At 38.4% G+C, this 16,501-nt stretch overlaps 4 protein-coding genes across 5 annotated transcripts; 1 reads left to right on the forward strand and 3 right to left on the reverse strand.

Moving 5' to 3' along the window:
* The first annotated feature begins 170 nt into the window (after window positions 1-170).
* BBS9 (Bardet-Biedl syndrome 9) lies at window positions 171-3,498 on the forward strand. The gene is given in 9 exon segments (XM_068290969.1): window positions 171-424; window positions 477-950; window positions 1,012-1,145; window positions 1,205-1,881; window positions 1,940-2,011; window positions 2,013-2,441; window positions 2,503-2,669; window positions 2,746-2,875; window positions 2,953-3,498. Coding segments are annotated over 9 exon segments (2,883 nt in total).
* Window positions 3,499-5,170: 1,672 nt separating this feature from the next.
* On the reverse strand, window positions 5,171-6,562 carry LOC137578082 (meiosis-specific nuclear structural protein 1-like). The gene has a single exon (XM_068291730.1). The coding sequence runs from the start codon at window positions 6,560-6,562 to the stop codon at window positions 5,171-5,173; it is 1,392 nt and encodes a 463-aa protein (XP_068147831.1).
* A 914-nt stretch (window positions 6,563-7,476) lies between these two features.
* LOC137578083 (venom allergen-1) lies at window positions 7,477-8,402 on the reverse strand. Its single transcript, XM_068291731.1, has 3 exons — window positions 8,265-8,402; window positions 7,806-8,200; window positions 7,477-7,738 (listed from the first exon to the last, which is right to left on the reverse strand). The coding sequence occupies exons 1-3, from the start codon at window positions 8,400-8,402 to the stop codon at window positions 7,477-7,479; spliced, it is 795 nt and encodes a 264-aa protein (XP_068147832.1).
* A 1,530-nt stretch (window positions 8,403-9,932) lies between these two features.
* Window positions 9,933-11,258, reverse strand: LOC137577561 (antigen 5 like allergen Cul n 1). Of its 2 annotated transcripts, none has more exons than XM_068291056.1 (4): window positions 10,930-11,258; window positions 10,717-10,866; window positions 10,409-10,653; window positions 9,933-10,333 (listed from the first exon to the last, which is right to left on the reverse strand). In XM_068291056.1, the coding sequence occupies exons 1-4, from the start codon at window positions 11,071-11,073 to the stop codon at window positions 10,081-10,083; spliced, it is 792 nt and encodes a 263-aa protein (XP_068147157.1). In that variant the 5' UTR covers window positions 11,074-11,258; the 3' UTR covers window positions 9,933-10,080. The 2 variants fall into 2 exon arrangements, with proteins under 2 accessions (XP_068147157.1, XP_068147158.1); XM_068291057.1 differs by having other exon boundaries at window positions 10,717-10,855; window positions 10,930-11,082.
* Window positions 11,259-16,501: the final 5,243 nt, after the last annotated feature.

Genomic DNA, 16,501 nt, shown 5'->3' on the forward strand with positions numbered 1-16,501 from the left:
TTGATTTGGTGGTTCTAGTCTGGAACTCTTTCCAGCATTAACAGGTGTCTAATGTTACCATGGCAACGCATGGAAAAGCCAAACGAAATGTTTTCACTTTTTTCACTATTTCCAAGTTCAACTAGAGTTTGGGGTTTTTAGTTGTCCAATAGATTCTCAGTTCCACGGACATGTCGCTCTTCAATGTTTGCACTTGGTGGTCCACCCAATGTGCGGATTCGGGTGAGCATTACGATGTGGCTAGTCTACTGTGTGCTCGCTTTGGTTTGGAAACACAGGAGAAGGACTATATAATAGTCGGTTCGCAGACAGGACAATTAAGCATATATTATCCACATGACAAGGGTTATGAGGCCACCGATTTGATGCTAGAGACACAGATGAGTGGTCCCATCTTGGGTCTATATGCGGGCAAATTCAGTGGGTAAGTCTGATGATTCGTGTTCAGGCCTTTTATAAGTTTTGTTGATCTTCAGTAATGTGGGCAATCAGAATGCCCAACAATTGGGAGTACTGCAACCCAATGCCATTGTTATCTACAATGTTCAAGCCGTGAATGGTTTGTCCGAGCATGGATCCCAGTTGCGTCTGCAATTGGTGGTGGAGCATAAATTCCAGCGCGTGGCATTCTCCCTTTGTCAGGGTCACTTCGGTCAGGTCAAGGGAAGAGAATTTTACTGTATTGTTCATTTGGATGGAACTTTGACATTCTATGAACAGGATGGCATATGCTATGAGTGTCGTTTTCCTGGCCAGCGAGCTCTACCAGCACCGGTGGTTTATTGCCAGCGCACTGATAGCTTCTATCGATTTAGTGCCACATGGTTCTTGCAATGTTATAGCTATCAGGATCTATCGCATTCGTTGATTAGTAAGAGTAGCTACCAACCCACATGGACACAAAGCATTGGTGAAGGAATTATGGATATGAGAGTGTTGCAGGTTAAGGAGTAAGTACAATTCTACGTATGACATCGTTGATGATGTTTCTAATCTCTAAAATATTTATAGCAACTGCTCGAACATCTTGATATTGGGTGAACATAATTTCATATCTTTGGATGACAATGGTAGATTGAATTTCATGCTTAAATTGGACTATGCTCCAAAATGTTTCTATAGCTTTGTGGTGGGCTACTATTGGGGTAAGAGATTGGGAAAACTGTTGCTGTTAGCCATAACATTTATTCCTTTCTTTTTTCAGAACCTGGAGCACGTCTCATCACGGCCATAATTTCGGACTCAGCGAAAATGCATCTCTATGAAGAAGCCAACATTATTTGGGCAGCTCAATATCAATCTCATCCATCGGCTCCGGTGGCCATACAACGTTCGAATGTCAATGATTTGCCCGGAGCCATTGTCACCCTTGGCCCAAGGGGTCTTCTGGAGGTTGGCTACTTGGGTGCGGAACCCTATCAGTTTCAGGTGAAGCCTCTGAACATTGAAGAGTTGAGTTTTGCCCAAGCTCACAAGGAATTGCAACAACTGGAAGATGAGATCAAAGAGGCAGTGGATGTACGTGATATGGATGCTCTGAATCAACAGGCAGCGGATCAAGTGCGTCTACATTTTATCATTGAATCGAAGATATCCGATGAGGATTTGGATACTTTGTTAATGGATGTGCCAGCCGATGTGGCTGTTAAGGAATTGCCCTCAGCCAAGGGTCTACTTAGATTTAAAATCAAAGCCGAATTGACTGAGTTGCAACTGGTGATACATACACCGGATGGAGTACGATGTAGTCAGGATACCTTCAGCATGGTGGATGTCCCTGCTGGTCTCAGTCGTGAGATTAAGCTTGACTTTTATATATCCGAATTACTGCACATCTATACCACAAAAGTGCAAGTGGTGGCCTCCTTTGTTAGCCCAAGGGTGAGTTGTTGATCCTTAAGTGGTCTGACACTCCTTAAGAATCTCTTTTTTTTTGCAGGGCATTCCTCGGGTTATTCAGCAAAGTTCCTATTTACCTCTGACCATGTTTTATCGCATGTGTCAACCCCAAAAAGGCGGCCGGCATCAAGTTAACTTACACCATTACCAGTCAACATGTCCAGCCCAAGTTGAGTAACTTTTTTCATGAATTTCTTGAAGATCACAGTGATAGTCAGGCCTTGGGCTTGCAATTACTTTGTCCTGGTCAAGAGAAACTAAACGAAATCATCACCATAGTAGCTGCTAAGAATTCAAATCGTTTGAGAATTCAATCCGATTATATAGAGACTTTTGGTATGATATTGGAGAGGATTGTGGAGACGACATTGAAACAGGATACGGCCAAGGGACATCTACGCATGGATAAAAAAAAGCCTAAACGGGGCATACTCAATCGTTGTGTGGAACGTATTGTGGCAGTTCCATTTATACCCAGTGAGCCGATACTACATCGTGTGGATGCCCATCATCAGACACAGCAAAATATACGCAAACAGACGGTGAGTAGCGGTAGGAAGGAGGAAACCGATTCGATTGATATCTTTCTCGTCCACTTTCTAGGAACAACTGGAGGAACTTTGGCAGCAATTCAAGACACTGCAACGTCAACTTCAAGAGCTGACCGAAAGCGAGCCCAAAGAAGCATTGACTATGCAAATCGAAACCAATTATGACCAACTTATTTTGGAAGGTGACAAGCTAGTGGAAATACGACGTGATGAACGCAGGTAATGAATACCCTCCACCCACTCACTGGAAGGTCCTTCCCGAACCGATTACTATAAGTATTTTTCCCATAACCAGACAACGTTCAGACGTAAATTGCTCAATTGCCTTGGCCAAGTGGATTATTCACGCTCTGAACCTGGAAGAGCGTGTAGTGAACGTAGTTAATTCCGTTCTAAGTGTACCAATTGAGGACTGGACAGAATTGGTGGGTTATGCACCCGAAAAAAGGAGTCCAATTGAAACGCAGTTAATCTGTTAATCTTTTTTCTCTTTTTCCTTTAGTGTTGGGAAGAATCGATGGCACCTGGCATAGATATGTTGCATCATTTTGGACCTCTCACACGCTCCAAATCCACATCAACACATGGCCTGTTGGATGCCAACTCTGGCACCAAGGATACCTTTGATTATACTCGATTTCGCAGACATTTTGCCACCCTATTTGATCGTATAGTTCGTTTAGCTACCTCTTCCTCCGTCGCAGCCGGTGCTGATTCATCACAACCTGGGGAGAAGCCAGTCGAGGGAACAGACTCGAAGCCTGTTGATGAGATAGCCAATATGCAAAACATGTTGGCTGATGCTTCAGTGCGTCCAATGGGCAAACTAAAGACCAACATGAGCAGCTCCCTGGAGGCTGTCGAAGATGATGAGGAATACGATGAAGATGATTTACATGGGGAGGCTGGCTATCGTAAGGATTATGGACCCACTGATGATAATCAGAAGTCTGGCAAGGCCCACAAATCTCGTTCCGAATGGGTAAACGAGGACTTTGAGCTGCCCACCACTGAGGAATTGTTTAGCGATTTGGGCATTTGGTGGTAAGGTAACATAACATAAAATAAACAAAAACTGTCAACAAAATGAAATGTTTATTTTTTTTGTTTGCGCCGTTGAGATCTCGAGATTTGGCCAAGTGATAAAGTTTCTCATAATCTGGAATTTGCTGCGGCATTGTTGTGTGGGAGTGTGGGCAGTGTGGTGCGGACAGATGTATAGAATAATTTAATGCCAGCCTCCCCTTTTCAGATCAGCAGACAGTCTGCCAGCTGCTCAGGTTGTCTCTCTCTCCCTCTGTGTGGGTCGTTCGTTGTGATGTCTTGTCTGCCCAAGATCTAGTCTGCAAATCCCACACAGAGCCCAAAGGGGCACACCCATGAAGATGTAAGTTATATATGAATCTGAATATCTGCTGCTCTAGTCCCCTCCAAACAATGCGACGAGTCGTAAATTGGCGACAATTGAGTGAATTATTTACATTCTATGACTGGTTCCTCCTCCTCCTCCTCACCTGCTCACCATTAATCCTCCACCATCCATATCAAATGATTTCTGGTTTTATTTTTTCGGATTGCATCTGATTGATATTAGCAGCTTTCTTAATACGATCTCGTCATTAACAATTAATGTGTTTATTTCTCAATATGGAAAATATTTCAAATTTCTGAATGCATGATACATACATAGGTCAATCGCATGCATGATTAAGTACAAATCGGAAATCATTTATATCACAAAACGTGTGAAATGATTTTATTGTGAGTCCTTCATGGTGAGGGAAGGGTAAGCTTAAATTTGAAATTGACTCGAATAACTTAATTACCTAAGAACCCAGATTTAATTTTAGATTAGGTCGACGATTGACCCAAATAGACTCAAATCGTTCATTTGTTTATTATTAAATTGTCTATTTCTGTGTATCTATTTTTAACTTAATTACCAACACGTTTTTAGTTGAAATGAAATCAGGCCTTAATTTACAGTGGGAAAATTTCAAAGAATTTAAGGAAATGGAAGCGAAGATTGCCCTTTTCCTTATACTCATCAGTGCTTAAATCTGCTATTCTTACATAAGGTTTTTTTTTACATAGTTGAAAAGAGACCATTGTTTTTTCATAGGGCCTTAGTGGGATCCTTTTGACTAGTACTTAATACTTAATATTGACTTTGTTTAGGTGGGTAAATTTTGTTTAATTGAAATATTTCTTTGAGAGATTGGAGAGATGGACAAATAGACTAAAAACAGGCAAATGGTCTTCCATTTTAACTTTAAAATATGGCAGTTACAAGGCTAGAACCACACTATTTACAAACATGTCTTCAGTATGTGAGCTTGAGCGTTTCTTTTTAATCTATACTTTGAAAAACAGGGATCAGGGGGGGCAGGTACAGCAGATACTTTGTGAGAAACATTTGGAAAAAATTCAGAAATCAAAGAATTCATGATCCTGGAAGTATGCAATAAACTCTATGATCTGAAACCAAAATAGATTTTTGAAATTGACAATTTGAAACTCTTTTAAAATATTGAACCACTATATATATTTTCTTTGTTTACGCATATGTATGTGTGATTTATTTTATGGGAAACATATAGCCAACCATCTCAATGCAGTCTAAAAGGTTTTTTTCCAGAAAATTTCTTAATTAACAATAGCCAAAATTAAAATTTTAAATTTAGTTCGAGGTTAAGAGGCTAGGAGGCATCACGGCCGCCCTATTTCTTGCCTTTGGGAATGTCAAAGTGGGCACGGTCCTCATCAGATAGCACGTTATTGGGCAAATAGCGTAGAACAGCTTGCGGAACAGCATTCAACATTGCAATACGCTCTTGATGAACGCGCTCACGTAACTCCTTATCTTCTTTGGCTTTCATATTGAAAAACTCAGCATCTTCAGCCAAAACTTGGGCCCGTTTGCGCTGATTATCCTCGATCATGGATAATAGCATTTTACCATAATCTTTGCGTTTCTTAAAATCCTGTAGTTTTTGTTGCCTGTCGATTGCCTCTTGATTGTCCACCGAGTCGGCTTTCCTAGCAACCACTTCCAGACGCTTTTGTTCCTCTTGATACATGTTGCGTTGCTGCACCTGATGGCGATAGGATTCAAGTTCACCTTTGGCTCGCATGCGATCAAATGCAATTTGCTGCTGTTGCTGGCGAACACGTGCTTCTTCCTTGGCATTGTGCTCCGACTCGAGTAGGTCCAGCAGCAAGTTATCTTTCTGGCGTTTCTCAGTTTCCAGCTTACAGACCTGTTGACCCAACAGTTGGCTAATCTCCTCTTGCTTGCGCCTTATCTCAAGACGTTCCTCATCAAGTTTCTTTTTGCGATCATCCATATGGTTCTGGGTTTCTAGATTCTTTTTCAAATCTTCCTCGGCCTGTTTATACTGTAACTTCTTGAAAGCCTTTCTCTCTTCTATAAACTTGTCCATTTCCTGAAGCTTTTGGACCTTGACCTTCTGTTGTAGGGCTAGCTTGGCACTGTCTTCTTTCTCAACCTTGCGCTGCATAGCTATGCGACTTTCCCGATCGGCCAGGGTCTGAAGGCATTCCTGCTTGCGACGTTGTTGTTTCTGTGCCATTTGGGCAGCTAGAGCATCATGAAGTTTTATCTGTTGCTCCTTCAGTTTCAGATATTGTATGTTTACATCATCCAGAAACTTGAGTCGCTCAAACTCAGCCTCTTTTTGGCTTTGGGCCTTGGATTTTTCAATCTGCAGACGGGTCTTGAAGAAGTCTCCTATATGCTCAGATAAATCTTTTGAAATGGCAGCCAATTTCAAATGCTCGGATAATTCACGCAATTCTTGGTTATTGCTGCGCAATTGCTGGCGTCTCTTTTGTTCCACAACCTCTTCACGTTTCACCTCCTTCAACTCATCCGCAATGGCTATGTCGACGCGGGCTTCATGTAGCAAGGGATTCTCCCTTGACATCTCCAAGCTACGTTCCACTTTTTTACCTTCAGCCAACATGGCACGGGAAAACATGCAATGCTCGAAGGAATAGCCGTCGCCAATTAAGTTCGGAACAACGATTTTGGGTTCACCTGTTATGAGAACCGCTTGTGTGTCTTGGGTAGGCTGCTCAGCATGAGCCATGATCCTGGTTTTCTATGTCTTTTTGTAGTAAAGGATTAGAAGTTCGACAATTACAAAAATAAATGTGTTAATTCCTTGAAATTCTGTATTCAACTAAAGCATTGATAGAAAAAAAAATTAAAGGTATACTCTTTAAACTTTTGTTAGACATTTCAACGCATACTTAAGATCTGTGTGTACTTTGAGATACTTAAAAAAGAAAACTCATTTTCACCCGCTGCATAAATATTCTTTTCTAAAAGGAGCAAATACGGGAAAAAAGTGGTCTTTCTCCTTGAAGCAATAGTCTTTTCTCTAGCAATTCCCACTACCAAGGAAGTTCCCCAAAAGTATGCTGCGAATATTAAGTAAAGGCATCAAGGTGCTAGGATTGGTAGACCGATGCTTAAGGTTTGGATGCGTTTAATGTTAAAAATTCCAACATCTTGTTCTTGATTGTTAATCAGTTTAACGGGCTTTTAAAGTTCCCAAAAGTATGCTGCGAATATTTAGTTAAGGGTTCAAGGGTTATGGATTTGATATTCAACATTTTAACTCAATTTGCTGTTGGAATACATCATCTTCTCCAGATGAGTCTAATAGGTTCTATAGTTCCCAAAGAATATGCTGCATTAATTTAGTTTGGGCTCATGGATCACTGCCCCTTGATTAAGATTAAGATTAAACCTTATTTGGCTCACTGTTCATTTTGGTGTTGGTGTTGGCTGTTTCCGATGAAAATAATAAATGAATGGCAATTAGCAAGATGCCAAATTAAATTCAGCTCTCGCAAAAACGTGCGACAAAAGCAAATAAATTATAAAACTTGAGAAATAAATCAACAGATACAACTTCAAAAGAAAGTTCAATTAATTAAACATGTGCATATATTCTTTGGTCATTTGTTTGTTTCTTAGATATTTAAAATATTAATTTTAAAATAAATTATAATTGGGATTAAATACTTCCTTGGCAGAGCAAAGAGCTGGATAAGAAGGATTCGAACCAGTGTTGCATTCAGAAGCGGGTTCACCCACTTTATAGACAGGAACCCCAATGGCATAGACACTGGCATAATTGCAGGCCGTATTGTAGATGTAAAGGAATGGATAGTCGGGTCTGGTGAAACGCATCATGGCACAGCCAACATGAGTATTCCGATCCACTACAGTCTCCACAAAGTGGCCATACTTTTCGCTGCAAAAAAGATAGGTAATACAATATAGTAATCCCTTTAATGGATCTCATTTGTTAATTAACTCACAGATCATTGACCACACGAAAGTTGGTTATATAACTGTTATCAATCACATTGTATTCACCAAACCAGAGACCCATGGATTGCTCTATAAGATTGGTCACATTCATGGGCCAATTGCGGAAACGATCTACCCCAGATAGGTTTTGTCCCAAATTCCGGAAACGATATGAATCATGGCAATCATCGTGATCCAAATTGCAGGTCTTTAGATTGAGTGTAGCCAAATATTCCAATTCCTCATCCCAGATCATGGTGGCCATGCGAGCAGCCGGATAATAACCCGGCAACGAACCAGAGGCGATGAAATTCCTACGCTTATTATGCTCATGGAGTATAAAATCACGATAGGGTTTCATATTGATCATAACAGCATCCGGTGAGCAGTTCTCATTGAATTCCTGGCGAGAAATAAGTCCTTAAGTTAGGAACTGGAATGCATTCCCTCTGCCTCAATGTACTTACCCCATTATTATTGCAGGCAACATGAGTTTTTCCCGGGGAACAAAGGGCGGGATCACACCAGGATAAGGGCTGGCTTATACATGATTTAATGGCCAAAAAAGTGAATATGATGATGAGTAACTGGCAAAACGTCTTCATCCTCTGGCGTTGTGCGTTAATGCTTTAATGCAAATCCTGATCACTTACCGGCAATATTTATATTGAAATTTTTTCGGTATTGAAATTTATTTTTGGAAATCTTGTTGTTTGTTTTCCCAATATGCTGCCTGCCAGCCAGCTCAGACTCAGTCTCAGACTCAGTTTCAGTCTCAGTCTGAGACTCAGTCTGTGGTTGAGACAGGTCAAGCGACGTTTTATGAATCATTATTTAATATTCGTTTTTGTGTTTTTTTTTTGTTTAATTTGGTGGTTTTCTCTTTGTTTCCATTAAGCTGAAGAGCATTCACATCTAAATTAAAGTCGGCAAGCTGCCGCGACTTCTAGGAAAAGTTTAACATAATAAAAACTAAAGTTAAGTGAACTCCTAACTTAGAGTTAGGCGTCCATTCGAGCTAGTGAAATGGTTAAGACTAAACGTAGCAATTCTAGACTGTGAAATGAAGTAAAAGATGTGCCACGCTCCTCTATTTATATAAAAAATCTTTGTTACTCTTGACATCAGCTCAAGCTTATTTCATTAAACTTGATTTTCCTTTATTGTTTGTTTGTTTAGACCGGCATTTAAGCCAAAGTCAAATTCAAATTCAAATTCAAGTTCAAGTTCAAAACTTTTTATGGCCATTTAAGCTGACAAAAAGTTAGTTATGTGGGCGTTCAGTTCACTGACTGCTCCACATTAAAAAATATATACCAAAAAGAAAACATTACTGATGAAAGGAATTAGTTTAGAAGCAAGTAATTAATCATTTTCAAATATAGATGATTAATTACTAAAAATATGTAAAATTAGGTTATTTTCATTTATAAATTTTATCTACAAAGAGACAAAACTTTTGGTTGATAGTCAAGGCTGTTGTGACATTGACCCAATTGAGTATCTTCAACTCTAACAATAAGTCACAATATCAATATGTAAATGCATTTTGTATATACCTAAATACAATATGTATTCCTGTTCCTTATTTCGAATTGGATGCTTTGCATCTGCGTATTTAATTTAAGATTCTGCATACTGGTTTTAAAGCAGCAGCAGCAGCTGAAGCGACGACACCAACACACAAATCAAATAAAAGTTTAAACAAAATTTGCATATATTGTTATTTAAACAAGATGTGTTTATGATGGCTTCGGCATATTGCCAGATCTGTTGTTGATTATCATGATAAAGATGATGATGAGAAGAACAATAAACGAAAGTTCTGATGCCATCAAAGAACCTGCCTCTTTCCGCCACCCTCGGCCTCTCGCCATCTTGGCTTTCTTTGTAGACAAGTTGGTGTTTCTTATACATATCTGAACTAATGATGGCTTAAAACAAAATTTTAAATTCTAATTAGCCACAAAAAAAAAAAAAAAAAAAATCTATAAATATATTAATATTTATTTAATTTGTGACGGACCCAGACTGAGTTGGGTCAAAGAGTCAACTGAAACAGCTTATTATGTCAGTGATGCCAGCAATGATTAGAATTTAAATAAATTATGCAAAGAATATATTAATTCCATCATTGTTTATTATTATGTATTATTAAAAAAAATTAAATTTTTATATATACAAAGAACTACAACTAAAATCAACAGAGAATACTTGGCAGTTCAACCTGAATGTAAATAATGTTAATGATCATGATGAGGCAGATGATGATAATGATGATGATCACCAATTTGGATCGAATTCCTCACGCGTTGAGCAGAGACCCGGATAGAAGGGATTACGTCCTGTATGGCAACGGGAAGTGGGATATCCTTTTTCATAGACAATAGCATCTAAGGCATAGATCGAAGCGTAATTGCAAACAAAATTAAATATATAAACCGAAGGATAATCAGGACGTGTAAAACGCATAATAGAACAACCAACAGCATAGTTCTTATCCACAGCCATTTCAGCAAAATGACCGTAATCCTCACTAAAAGATCAAGAGATGAAACCCATTGGATTACAAACATCCTTCTAAGTAGTGTGTCATAACGAGAAAACTTACAAAATGGGCGTCACACGAAATCTGTCAATGAATGAGCTATCGATCAGTGGATATTCATTGAACCACAAGCCCAAAACTTCGTCAACCAAACTGGTTACATTCGTATGCGGATTACGATCTCTCCACACGGCACACAAATTTTGTCCCGATGTTGCAAATCGATATGTATTATGGCAATCATCGTGATCGAGAACACAAGTGCGAGTATTCAGCATGGATAGGTATTCCAGTTCATCGTCCCAGACCTGTCAGAGGGCGGGGTTGCTTAGTAAGGCATATCCTTAAGTTGTGCGGCAGAGTAAACTCACCATGGTGGCCATACGAGCAGCTGGATAATATCCTGGCACTTTGCCGAGAGCCAAAAAGTTACGCCTCTTATTGTGGGCATGTAACATGTAGGCCTTATGCTTTGATATATCCACTTGAAAGGCATCTGGCTGACAACGTCTATGAAAATGCTAAACACAAACGCACAAATTGTATAATTCCTTAAAGGACCTTTCACTTTTTAGATATCTTACACCATTATTCCGACAGGCAACATGTTTCGCACCATTCTCACATAGACTAGGATCACACCAGCCTAAATCTTTAGCAACTGTCAATTGAATGTTTAACAAATGGCAAATGGCCACGCAGACAATTGATGTTAACAGTTTTGACATTTCGATAATGATATTGAAACCGGCAAAAATCCAAAAAATTAATGTGTGAAGGAAAGATTCCAAGACTTCGCAGCAATTGTCTAACTTTCCAAATAAGAAACTGATCAACTGCGCGTGGCCGTCTTTATTGAATGTTTCCGTCCGAATGACCAGCAACTTATCAGACAGACAGACTCCAGCTTTGACCGAGCGAAACCTAACGAGAGTGTGCTAACTAACTCTTTCATATATATAGCCATATAGAAATCTACCTACCTACCTACCTATATATACGTATATATTTCTCTCGATTCTATTGCCAATTCGACAAAACCAAAGTCAAGCTAAGCCAAGTCGGGCCAAGCCAAGCCTTTCTAACACGTTTAGAACAAAACGGCTAAGAACGAGTTTATACAAAATAATGATAATAAATATAAATATTAATTTGAGGGTGAGAGCAGTGACTGGACAGCAGGGAAGAGATGTGATTCTTCCCGAACTGAAATTTCCCCCTCCACCCTAACACCATCACCCAAAACAAAAACTGAATAATACTTTGTAAATGTTTCTTTTTCTTTTTTTGTCATTATACAAAAAGAAATGCAAAAGAGAATACAGATCACATTGCGGATCATCATTATGTGAGATGATTGTGTTGCCACGAGCTCGTTAAAAGTTTTATGGGATCGTTAAGACGATCTATAGCATTATGCATATATATAAATCGTATATATATAAGTTTATATATATATATGTATGTATGTATATTGATTTCTATGGGAAACAAGCAGCTACTTATCTCGTTTTGTAGGCGTTAAATTAATTGCTTGAAAAGAGTTTCGATTTGACTTTTATTGTTGGCTAACAAAACATATTTAGACCAAAATTTTGTTAAGGCGACTTATGGAAATATCGGCAAATACAAAGCTGTCAATTGACTTTAAAAACAAAGAGATTTATGCTAAAAGGAATAGTTTTTTATTTCTGGATTAGTGCTAATTGATTTGCCCTAAAAGCTGATGTAAATCTTGAATATATAATGCAAGCTATCAATGTATAGCTATATATACTCGTGAACAACATGATTTTGTTTATATATTCATATTCACTGCGCATTGATGATGACAGTTAATTGAGAATCCGATTAGATAATTGCAATCAATACTTAATACTGATTGCCTTATACGATATACGACAACTTCCGTCATAATTCACATTTGTACATATATATGTATATATTTTATTTTATTTTATTTATTTTTTTGCATAATTGCAATTAATTATTTGCCTCGTCATCCTCCTTCCACCTCTCCTTCTCGTCTTAAGTACTTACTGCCGATTGGAGTGGAGTATAAGGCAAAAGATTGTCAACACAAACGCATTTCATTCATTTGCATCAAACAAAAGATATTAATTTCATATTATTAATTAATAATTATCATAAAAAGGAAAAAAGTGTTAATAAACGAAATGAATCGAATTTTGTTTTTGCTGGTATGTCGAGAGTCGCCCGTTTGTCTGTGGTTCTCTGAGAATCCTTTGCATTAGCCTTTCACCCAGCCAAAACTAATTATTTAAATTGGCCAATGGATCGATCATTTGGGGTAATTAATTTCAGCCCCTAAAAGAAAACAAGCCACAAACGCACACGCCACAGCCATTAGAGACAACACTGAATACTTGATTGCAAATTAAATTCAGTCAAAATCAATAAGAATCAGAAGACACCCAGGCTAGAACAAGAGACTCTTCTTGGAGAGACAGGGAGGAGGAGGAGAGAAACATCTCATTAATTTTAACAATTCATTCACTTATTTATACAAGCCAATAGCAAAAACTATAAACAAAACTTCTCACAGATATTTGTATCTTTTATGGCTTACACACAGAGATGACAGATGAGCGATGACAAAGTGACAAGTAGCAGAGGGGGGGAGAGTTCACCATGGGGGGCTGCTGCCTCTCCACAAAACCAGTAAAAACCAATATGTTATTTATCTCCTCCATATTGTATACATATAAGTAAGTATTCCAGCAATTACACAATGTTTACTATGTCAAAGTTTCAGTTGCAATTATGCAAAAATGTTACAAGCTGTGAGAACTTTGTGAGAAAGTGCAATTCAATTGCAATTTGTTTTCATACACTGCAAAAAATAAAGTTGAATAAGTTGGTTTTGATGAATTCTGGTTAATATTTATATGAAATTTTCTATACAACGAAACTATTCCAATTAAAACTTCGTGTAGATTGTCTTATACATAAGTTTATATCCTCCATCTTGTAAGAAATTCCAAAATTAACTTGAAAAAGTGGATTATTTCCATTCCCAATTTTATAATAATAAACCAATTGAATATTAAATTTCTTAGCTCAATTAAAATCCTGTTTAGATGCTTAAGACATTTTAATCTTATCTCAAATGGGCTTATTTTGGAGGATCCTTTTGGAAAACTTCAAGTTCAAATCAAATTTGTGTCCTTGTTCTACTGGGGAATATCCATCTTCTTCAGTAAGATCAACCAAATGTTTATCCTTATTAAAAGAATTATATTCAATTTCTTTCTTTTCATATTCAAAGACTTTTTTAAGAGACAATTAAACTTAATTAGACCTAAGAGCTTAAAATTATTATAGATTTTTGAGTTTGTTTAAAATTACTTTAGTTTCTATTGTATAGTTTTAAAAATTAACTTTTGGATAAAAAAATATGTATTTAACACACTTCTCAAAATCTCAATAGAGATTTTGTTCTTAGACTAAATTAAACATATTGTTTTTCTCATAGAATTTTAATATAATAATAATCACAAACTTATGATTATGAAAATATCTCATTTATATTCTTGAAATGAATTAAGTTAGACCAATCATTCTGCAGAGAAATTAACTTGTTGTCCATCTGGTTAGGCTCATAATTAACTCATGGGACAGCTCTAAGGATATGAAATCATGGAAATTCACGATTAATCGTAGAACTTGTTTTGGGTCACACCTAAAGTAAATTTAACTTATTGTCAATTTCAAATTTCATTCTTATTTATTTCTTTTACTGCTATGTTAAATTTTACTTTGATTAAACTTGTCAGTGTGGGTAGAAAAATGAATTGATTTTGGACATATTTCATTTATTTTATTGCTTATTTCAGAGATTTCGTTATGAATTGACGTGTATCAGTGTAAATGGGTCTTTCAGAAGTCTCATCTCACTTTGGGGGCGCTCCCCCCATTGAGGTCAGCGCCAAAGAGTATGCTTTAATTTATTTCCACAATTGATTGTTAGAATGACAGAAATGTTGGGTAAACCGGATGAGTTTCAGCCATAAATAAGGCTTCTATGCCATTCCATTTCAAGTGTTTATGTTAGGAATTGCGTGGGCCACCCTCTCTGTATGGATAATGCAGCCCTTGGACTGCTGACATATGCGCTAATGGTAGCGGCGACAGATACTCCCACACAGATTGGCTAACCCAATGATTCATGCGTTTCCACTCGCTTATGCACACTTAAGAGCGCCCCAAAGGACCAAGGACCAAAAGACCCGAAGTCTCTGAGATGATGCATGAGTCCTTTTGTCCTTGTTACTGGCTGGCCATCGAAGGGCCACTTGCCAGGGATTGATAAATGACTCGTGATTCATCAGATCAAATTTCAAATGGCCTTGCACCACTGTTCACAGTTTTTGAAGTTTCAAATCGGAAACGAAGGGGGAAAGGCAGGCGGGAGGGTTGGATAAATGCAGTCAAACCAGCCACTTGTCGGCGGCGGCCCGAGCAAACATTTCACCAAATGCCAAATTTGGCGCACGCCATGGCGCCACACTAAGCATAACCATTCAAAGAAAGCTAAACACACACACAGAGAGAGAGATTCCCCTGATGATCAGGGACCAGCTACCTAGCTATGTCTTGCCAATATGGACAGGTTAGCGCCTGATAAGGACAGGGCACGCGTCACACCAGGCCAAGAGGCAGAGAGGGAGACAGAGACACACGGAAGAACAAGACTCAGATGTCTTGGGCATTAGATCGATTCTCTTGAACGACAGCAAATGATCGAGAATTGGAATCATCGTCGTCGTCGTCATCGTCATTGTCTCTACTCACATCATCTAGTTATTGATGCCATGCACGTGTCTGCCGCTGCGTGGTGTCTAGTGTTCCGATGGTGGTGCTGCTGGCTTGGTGCTTGGTGGCTTTTCTCAATGGTTGGCGCTGTAATTTCAGTTTAAATCGCTGCCAACAATCGACGTCCGATGTTAAATTTACGAGCTTTGTGAGTATTGTATGTTTCCAAGAATTTGTCGATCGACGGCAGCTTGTGGCATGTTCAAATTACGGACAATGTTGCCGTCTTGTTTCACTCCACACGCCACTCTCCACACACTCCAATCCAATCCCTGAAGCGAACCCTAGACGAAACGAAACGAAACGACAGCGACAACTTTAAGACAATTATTGCTAAGCAAACAAGCATAAATTGGCATTTGCCTGTGGTAATTTGATGCCCACCACCCAGACTGAAACTCTGTTTGGTTTTCCCTATATATGTGTGTGTGTGTGTGTGTGTGTGTGTGTGCGTTTTTGTCAAGCCCTTGGTAACTGCTGGCACTCACACAGCTCACTTCCTTCCGTGACTTTAACCGTCTCCACTATGATACTCTGATGTGGGACTCTACCCTAGACGCAGTGTCGTCATTGTTCGTGCCTGTGAAACTGATGCCTCCATTGCCATCTCCACCATCACCACAACTCGAACAACATAATAAACACCATCTTCCAGCCAAGGGCACTTGCATAGTGATAGCGTCTGTAAAGTGTAGGATTGCATATTTTTTTGTGGGGGAATTGTTAATTGCTTCTCTCGACAATAAATTAACAACAGGAAATCAGTGACCTGTATCTATTATTGTAAGTACACACATACGTATCCAACGAGAGGGGGACTCCCATGTCAGATTATTAAAGTTTGATAATTCCAAAAGTTTGTGAGTATCTCTAGAAGTTCAAAAATTAGACAGTCATGGCGGAAAAAGATGCTTACTTTCAAAATCTCATACACAAGTTAGATGTTGGCTTTGGCTTTCTCAAATTCTGTGCTATTTTTGGCATTTGCAAGTTTTAGAAGAACTTGGGTCATTTTAGTTTCAAGATTCATAAAAGACACTAGATATATTTTCAATACTTCAGGTTGAATATAATTTAAAAATGGTAAGGAACTAAAAATTGAAACTTATGTAGGGGCTATTCTTAGTAGGGAGCCTGTTTTTCAAAACTCATTTTAAGAAAAGGTGTAATAGGGAAATAATTTTTAGAATTAGTGTTTTCTTTATTACTGAAACTGAAAAAATATTCAAAAAGTTCTCGAACTCTAAAAGTTAGCCAAAAAAGGATAACTCAATGAACAATCGCCTGAACTAAAAGTTTACGCTGACTTTACACTCAGAA

Source organism: Drosophila tropicalis, unplaced genomic scaffold (assembly GCF_018151085.1).
Source record: "Drosophila tropicalis isolate 14030-0801.00 unplaced genomic scaffold, ASM1815108v1 contig_593, whole genome shotgun sequence".
Classification (NCBI taxonomy): domain Eukaryota; kingdom Metazoa; phylum Arthropoda; class Insecta; order Diptera; family Drosophilidae; genus Drosophila; species Drosophila tropicalis.